The sequence below is a fragment of the Chaetura pelagica genome, unplaced genomic scaffold (assembly GCF_000747805.2).
Source record: "Chaetura pelagica isolate M959 unplaced genomic scaffold, ChaPel_1.0 scaffold2, whole genome shotgun sequence".
NCBI classification, from domain to species: domain Eukaryota; kingdom Metazoa; phylum Chordata; class Aves; order Apodiformes; family Apodidae; genus Chaetura; species Chaetura pelagica.
Genome location: NW_009952796.1, coordinates 4,741,633 through 4,750,316, shown reverse-complemented (window position 1 = coordinate 4,750,316; position 8,684 = coordinate 4,741,633). Strand labels below are relative to the sequence as shown.

Genomic DNA, 8,684 nt, shown 5'->3' with positions numbered 1-8,684 from the left:
CCATGTCAGTCATACTCCCTGCACTTTATTCCTCATTCAACCGGGCCAGTTAAGGTAAAAAAAAGCACCACTTATAATTCTGCAATGATCTTTCCAGACATATTATTTTTTTTAGGGATAATTAATAGGAATGAATAGGATTTATGTTAATGCTGAAACTTCAGTTTAGATACGAGGCGCAGGGATGAGATGAAATCTTCTCATGCCTCAGCCAACAGAAAGTTCTCATTTTTCTAAACTGACATGGAAAGCAGATTAATTACTGCCCCCTCTCATGTTCCCCCAATAGTAAAGGTAGAGATACACTTCATGAGTTTGTTCTATACACAGATAATTCAAAATACATTTTAGTAGTGTTTCCTATTCAAAAATCTTACCAATAGCACAGTACTGAAATCAGTGCAACAAAATTAAAATGACAGGAAGAAGTATTTACAACCATATGTTATTGTACTGAAATTGAAATAAATCAGAAGTTTCTAAAGTGCAAAGCTTGCTATATTCTACACAGATAAAGGTATCTGTTTTCTTGCTTATACTATTCACCAGTACCATCATTACAGACACACCACATATCCATGCTGAACATTTAAGTGACCATCCTTAGGCTGACAGGCAAAACTCCTCTACCAAATCCAGTGGGAGGCAGACATCAGCATTCAAGGGCCAAATTTAGCCACTCAGTGCTAGGAGTGTCACATGCTGGATGGAGATTAACTGCTGTAAACCCAGAAACACAAAACATGGAGGAGGTATATTTAAATACATGGAGGAAAGTATTTAAATAGAAATCTTGCAAAGAGATAATGGTTTGTTTTATAGTAGATTAAAGACAATCAACACATTTTTAAAAGCACAAAATAGAGAACCCAGCACTCCATATTTTATTCGGCTGCAATTTTGTCCTAGTCCAGACTTGGCACAAATTTGTAAAGACTATTTACACCAACAAGAATTGCAGGTTTAGCCATGAGAGCCTCTAAAACCAGAGGCCACAAAAACAGGCTCTTGCAGCATTAGAGTATTAAAAAGTCACCATTCAAAATACTTCATTTGTAAAAATTCCTAAAGGAAATTGTAACACAAGAAACATGGCTGCTAGGTTTACAGATTAACTGAAACACCCAGTCAATTCAGCCATACTCTTAAGCATATTGGGCAGTTAATCTACATATTATTTACAATAATTTTTGCTACTACCTAACAAAACCAAAGAGAAAACTGATCGTTGACTCTCAGGTCCCTATACTTTGCAAACAAAACAGTCTCAGGTTTCTTATTTTTGGGCAAAACTATGCAATGTTTGCTACAGGATTTTAACTATGACTAAACGAAGTTTGTCTTGAAAAGCAACACATGTTGAATGAATTAGTTTGTTCCATTAGTCTATTTTTAAACTACAACATCATATTTACTGAAACAGCTATGGCATAAGAGGTTACACAGCTACGCTTAAATAATTCCGTAATCTGACACAATCCACTTGGTTATGTCCAAAATTATTTACAGTGAACTTGATTCAAAGAAACCACTTGGTTCAAGAAAGTGTCCAAAGAATTAAGAACTGCAAGTCCATAAAATAACCTTTCCTAAGAAGTTGTTTGGGAATTATTTAGTCACAACCTGTGCATTTTATTTTAAGATAACCATATACTGAAATACTTCTATGGTACAAAGCCCAACAGAAAATTAGTCCTAGCACCCACACATGCACTAGCAGACAAGGGTAAATCTGTGCCAGAGTGTGTAGCAGATGAAAGGGAAAATGAAGGGAGGAGTGAAATGGAATCTAGTCTGCATAGAAGGAAAATTAATTAGGTTGAGATATGTACATATTAACACACAGGCATCTGAACAACGATGAGTAACTAAATCATGATTATGAAACTGAGTTAACTGCATTGTGATCCTTAAAGGAGGCAGCGCAAGCAAATCCTAGCTCTTCATCTCACCTATCCTCTCTGTTCTCCTAACAGCTTCTTATAGACACTTCCCAGATGGAAACACAGCATCCTGGTTACAATTCCATTACCTTAATCATGACAACATGAGATTTTAACTGTCTGCAGCTTTTAAACTTACAACATTTTTTAAGATTCAAAAAACTTCAAATTAATGACACCGTGATGCATTACTTTTAAGCACTTTCACATTACTTGCTGCATCACTTGCATATATACTTTGATATTAAAGGATTTTACTGGAAGGACAGACAAGCTAAAATATCTTCCTACAAATTCTGATAGAGGACCCCTAATCTACAGTGGAAAGAACAGAGGCTAATCGCTTCAGAATAATATAAATTGTGTTCCAGTTATGCAGAACATAGGGTTTTTCAAGTTCTGTGAAAGTACTGTGAAATACCATTGGAGTGTAACAAACAAAACCCAGATTTTCTTTGCTTGCTACAGTGAAGTGCATTGGAACACAACAGAGTGTTAAAGCCTGAATAAATGTAACAGTTCAAGCAATCTTTAGTTTGCAGAATTTGACATTATATAGCATACTATTTAATGAAAAAATCCTTAAGAGTTACAATCATGATACTTTCTTTGCTATTTGTGGGTAGAAACTAAACCCACAAAAAGAAACTCTCTAGAGGCACAATAGGAACATTTAAGCCCGCTCATTCTATGATATCCCACTAAACCCAAAAATGAGTCACATATAAATAAACTCCTAGAAATCCAGCACATTCTCAAGCAAGATAGATGCATACTAACAAAATGAAATTAAATTAGTCTTCTAAAATAAAAAAGAGGAATCAGAAAAAGGGAGAACAGAACTAAAGCACCAAGGTCCAACTAACACAGCTTTAAAGTTAATTTGAAGCACTTATGGCACTTAAGAAATCTGGCATCCACTGTCTTTTTGAGGCTTTATATCTGGTTCCTTCAGAGGTTTTACTTCTTCATCTGGTTTTGGTTTAGCCTGTGAACAAGAAAAAAAAAATAAATACCACCAAGTACAAACCACTGTGTCTGCAGAGCATTTATGCATGGCTAACTTTACATATTCTAATCTAATGGTCTAATCTCTTTTTAAGGCTGAAGAATTTGAGCAAGCTTCAAGCAAAAGGGAAAGGCCAAACGTTCTTTATTTCAGAAAAAAAGAAATAAAAAGAAAAAGAAAAAAGGGACTCCTAATTGGCAGATGCTGACAGTGTGGCAGAGACTTGCCTCCTGGCACAGTAGGAATGTGAGCTCAGGTGGTAGCCTCCTATCTCTGTCCTCTCTGAGCTGGGGAGTGTTACAGAAGAGCAGAACAGTAACTCTTTGTTACACACAGAATAAAGCTAATGGGAAAGAACAACACATATGATTATCTTACAGTGTCATCCTTTGGCCTCTTGGTGAGATCAAAAGCAGCAAGTGTTTCAGGAGTCCAATGTGCATTCAAGGCAGGAAATTCAAAAGGAACAGGCTCTACTAAGCCATAGTTTGCTTTCAATTCCAGCTGGGGAGCCTCTGTTGGCACCTTCTGAAAATAGCTGTAATAGAATACAGCAATATATTGAAAACACAGTGCACTCTCTGCAAGTCTCATTTGCAATTCTAAAGAAAAACAATCTAGGATTTTACAGTGGCAATCACTGCCCTCCTCTTCCATTTCATTAAGGCACTGCCCAACACCCATTCTGTCAGTAAGATTCAAAGAGCACAAGCAATTTCTTTTTGATATTATTGATTCCCTAATAGCTAGGTGGGCTGTTTTTTTTCCTCCTCAATAACCATTAGTCTCAGTGCTTCAATGAGAATTTAGCTTATTTTGTTGAAAAAGACCTTTAAAATCCAAACAAGGAATTAAAATACTTCCCCAGCAAGATGAAAAAGACATTTATTTTCCTAAATCGGTCTTACTCTGGCACAGTGCTTAACAGCAACAGACACTGCAGCACCCACAAAGACTTGCTACAACACAAAGATGGAATGAGGGTATAAATCCACCCGTGGCAAACCAACAAGAGCTGAAAACTTACCAACACTGACACACACTACCTTACTACCTGCACTGCAGCAGAGCCCTCTAGCAGGCACATCTCCCAAAACAGTTACTGATTATCTGGTTTCTCTTTCAAAGTCTGCTTCTACAGTGACATGAATTTGTTGACATCTCCTGTATACTGTTGTAAGCCAGGATACTGGTTATTGGAACCAAAGCAGAGTAGAGGATTTCCCTTCCTATTTGCAGTTCAGCTTGATGTACTTAACGATCCTATTTCTTTAGTCAATTCCCCTATTATGAAGGTCTTAAAATATCATAAAAAGGGAACTAGCTAAATCATAAGAGGAGGGTAGCTAGACATGAGCAAAAGAAACTCTAAAGCCAAAGTAATGTTGCTATTTTAAATCACTTCCAAACTTCTTTTGGAAGGGGCATTAACTAACAGAAATTCCTGTTTGGAATATTAATTAGACTGGTAATGCTCCTAGCAGCCTAAACATGTTCTTCACTGAAGGCACGACTGTGTTTTGATCTCCCTGCTAGCAAAGTATTCCACCTGTGTCCTCTTCTGCCTACTAGATCCCAGCAGCTGGAAAGAGGGCATTAGGGAAACAGCAGCCTCTGCAGGAATTCCTCTTTCTGCAGGAAAAGGAACAAAATGGCTGACGAATGAAAGAAGAAAAGTGCTTAACCTCTTCAGCAGGTCAGTCCAACCTGCCTTACTGAACTGGCATAAGAAATGGGGAGGGTGACAGCACTGAGCCATAGCAAATCTACTATGAGAAAATTAAAAAGAAATTTGTGATTGCCTAAGTTACATGCCATGGCCAAGCGGAACAGAAGAACTAGAGTGTAAAATTCACCATCCCACCTGGAAATAAAAGCAGATGAGGTATTAACAGTTCATACAGAGTACTGTACCAACCACTAATTGCTTACATGAATCCATTCTCTCGCTGGCATTTTTCTAGGGTGTTCTTAATCAAACTTCCTAATTTTCTGAAGAAGAGATGTCCAGAAGGCTTGGCAGTAGTCCCAGGCCCTTTGGTTTCTCCATATTCTTTGCACAGTGCTTCAGCCTTGGCAAAAACTTTGCAAGAAAAAAATGTTATAAAAATCACTTATATGAGTCTGTCAAATCATGGTTCTGAGCTACAGTGCTTCAGTTTTAGGAGATACCAGAATCCAAGCTGTCTTCTTGTTTCTTAGAAACAAAACTAAACTAGCTCAAAAGCAGCACTCCCAGCCATGATTTACTGCAAAAGTGACTAGGGAAAGGAAAAAAAATAAATAACTTTTTTTTGAGTAGGAAGATGCAGAAAAGCACTTACATGTGGGGCAAAATGGAACAGTAAGCTTAAGAACTGTACCACATGGTAGGAAAAAGTGTGAGTATGAAGGTATCTATGAAGATTTGATGTCCAAAAATAAACACCACTTAATATGGAGTGGGAAAAGGGGCACTCTTCTCTGAACAGCAAGCACACTAAAACCCACACTATTCAATTTAATTTAACTGTTCTTGTAAGTCTTCCAACTTAGTTTGTTCTTAATAAATCCTTTTTATTTATTTTTAAAATTAGTACTAAAAGTTTTCCATTTGATGATTTGAGCAATTTTTATACATTGTGGTAAAGTTATGCAGTGCAGGCCATTGGACTAGCAATAGCTTTGAAGAGAGAAGGATGGGCAGAAGACCCTGAACTACTGCAATCTTCCCTTCATCTACCTTTCAAATGAATAGAAAGCAAGTAAGTCACTGAAACCTGTTTAAAAACAAACAAAAAAAGGCTAGATTTACTATTCAATGTAAGATAGAGCAACCACCAAAGCAGAAAAGGCTGCTGTAACTTACCATCCAGACCAGAAAACATGATGACTGGACAATTGATTTTTACACCATATTGCAAGCAGTGTAAAGCCAATCTTTAAAAGGTTGCGAAGTGAAAATGAAATCTTCTGCAACTCTGTTATGAAAGACAGCCTTTGACAAGACAAAACAAATAACACTGTCCCTATTCAAAAGTGTGCTGGATTTTCATCAAGTGGCAGATAAAATCTTATGTTTATGGAAAATCAAATAAACTCAATATAGCAAAACAAACCAGGCATGTCATCATCAGACCCCGTAATCCAGTCTCAATCACACTTACATTTTTCTGATTCCTGCAGAGATCTGATTGCTTCCCCACATTTATCACTTGCCAGTAAAGTCTGACCATGGTAACAGTATGCCTAATGGGAGAGGACAAAATCATTACCATGTCATTGGGCACTTCCTGCACCAATTCCTTCTGCTGCTCCTTATATCAGAGTTGCACCTCTTTGAAGCTGACATTCCCTGCAGATAGCTGGCAATTTGGGAATGCAAGTCAAAGTATCACTCCATGAACAATGCAGATACACACTAGGCATGAAGCAAGCTGTCTCAAATGTAGCCAAGAGTAACTGAGCCTCATGAAGGCTGTTTTACCAGAACAATATAGTCTAGTTTAAACGTTTCTCTCTCACTGTACAGGCTGTGGCAGGCTACAAGAAATGAACAGCAAACTGAGCAGCTGATGATCCCAACACGCTAAGAGATCAGCCATGCAAAAAGGGACAGCACTTGGAATGGCACCTAACATTACTTGATGCAGTTTCATTCAAGGCCTTGGAAAAGATGATCAGCTCTTGATTATTCCTAGAATCAGACTGTGACGCAGACAGTGGAAGACAAGCATTATGCTCAATCTGAATCACTTCACTTAATGATAGGTAATTACAAAAAGTTACACACTGCAGTAATTTCAACTGGCTCAAACGTCAAATGCCACTGGCAATGCACAGCCTCTTTTCACACTCAGCACCCATTCCCTATCCAGCCCTTTGGACAACATTACAAACTGTAACTGATGTCAACTGAAGTACTTACATAGGCCATATAGAAACAGGTCTTCAAGTTTAAGTACTTCCTCCATTTACCTGCATAGGTTGGATCCAAACTGGATAGAGTTTTATCTATGAACACATACGTGAAGTTATTCTTTAAGACATTTCCAAAAAGGAAATTCTCACACACACTAGAAGACCAGAATTCTTCAATTTAGCAACAGATCTTAACAATACAGTAGACAGAAACAAGTGACAAATTACTTCTGCAAAGGAACAGAGAAACTATGAGAAAAATAAAAATATACGCAGTTTTATTGAGCTATCACGCAGTTGTCCCTAGAATCTCTGAAACTGCTGCCCACTGAGTTTGGAAGGCTAATTTTCATAAGTATTTTCAGGCAGCATTTCAAAGCTTGTTGCTGATTTTAAGTAGGGACCTATAAAAACCTATATATGTTAGAATATTCCATCTCTCATGTTGACTCCCATATTTTTTCACTTTTCCCAATTGCCTCAGCAAGCCCATAGATCAGCTTACTCATCGGGAAGGATGTTCATAATTAACCTGCTACACATTTTACGGTCTGCATCATAATCTGCTGCCCAAAGGCAGCTGAAACACAATTTACATTGAGCCATCTGTTTGCTGCTATTACATATTGTCAAGACATTACTCTGCCTTCTGTCTCCCCCCAGTAACATTTCCAACCATTAGCTACAGAAGAAGAGTCCCACAAAACCAAAAGGTCTTATCAAAATATATCTGACACTGATAACTGAAACCTTAAATGTGCTAAATATAGAAAGCATATCCACTGAGAAACAGTGTTAATATCACAATTGATGGGTGGATGAAGTATGTCTGCTGGCAAGAATACATAAACCAGATCACTAAGGATGCAAAACAAGACACTTACCAGCTTTTTGGTAGAAGTTAGCTGTTTCATAAGCAAGAGCAGCTATTAGTCCTGGATTGTGTTTCAGCTCAATAGCCCGAGCAATTGTCACTGAAAAAAATTTTTCACACCACAGTATTAAAGTTCAATTGGAAATGTCACATCAAATCAGCAGAGGCATTTAGCATTTTAAAACCCCTGCATGAGCAGAAAACAAGTGTTGTGCAGTGAAGCAAACTGCAGAATAAAGACAGATTTGTTTCTTGGATAGAATTATTCCAGATTAACAGAAAAGCTGAAGGATGGTTAGTCTGAAGACCAGCTAGTAAACAGAAGCCACAAATATTTTAAAGTAAAGGAATTGGAAATTTATCCTAGGCAAGCATGCTGGTGAAGAGACTGCATGAAATAATAAAAAACCCCAAAAACCAGCCAAAGCAGGGGAGGAACGTCACAGAAAAGTTCTTCCAAAGTGGTTACATTTGCAGTATCAGACTGATTTTGGGCATTTTCCTCCTATAATTGTAACTTAAGTTTCTTTAAAAGAAACCCACCCCACTAAGCCACAGTACTTCAGGAGAAGAAAAAAAAATGGCATTGCTGCCAAGTAGACTTCATGAGACAACAAAGTAACCCACAAAGGCTGTCCTTTACCATCCCAAACAAACGCATATTTGAAGATACCTTCTTGAGCTTCAGCTTGGCACTGTATGATGTAAGAGTCTATAAGTCGAGCTTCTAAATCTCTTCCCTTTTCCACAGGCGTAATCAATTTAGGAATGTGACTTTCCTAAGTACAAAGCAAGTCTCAAAGTTAGTTTCGGCTTAATACCACTGCTGCCAATGCAAAGCAAGTCCTGTATTCCTAAATGGATGGGACACTGAGTGAAGGTCCTAAGACTGCTGGCTGCACTGTTGCATGTGCTGCTGGGCAGACAGACAGATTTCTCTTCCACTGCCACTGGGAAA

General features: G+C 37.9%; 1 protein-coding gene across 2 annotated transcripts in view; it reads right to left on the bottom strand.

Annotated features, from left to right (window-relative positions):
- Positions 1 to 2,289: 2,289 nt before the first annotated feature.
- Positions 2,290 to 8,684, bottom strand: part of BROX (BRO1 domain and CAAX motif containing) — an 11,243-nt gene continuing 4,848 nt past the window's right edge. The window contains exons 6-12 of one of the 2 annotated variants that reach the window (XM_009994757.1): positions 8,400 to 8,505; positions 7,737 to 7,826; positions 6,860 to 6,945; positions 6,099 to 6,180; positions 4,885 to 5,035; positions 3,331 to 3,490; positions 2,290 to 2,931 (exon numbers count right to left, since the gene is read on the bottom strand). In XM_009994757.1, the coding sequence (XP_009993059.1) occupies positions 2,845 to 2,931; positions 3,331 to 3,490; positions 4,885 to 5,035; positions 6,099 to 6,180; positions 6,860 to 6,945; positions 7,737 to 7,826; positions 8,400 to 8,505 (762 nt within the window). In that variant the 3' untranslated portion in view covers positions 2,290 to 2,844. The remainder of the gene's footprint in view (positions 2,932 to 3,330; positions 3,491 to 4,884; positions 5,036 to 6,098; positions 6,181 to 6,859; positions 6,946 to 7,736; positions 7,827 to 8,399; positions 8,506 to 8,684) is intronic. The other variant, XM_009994758.1, reaches the window with a different exon arrangement.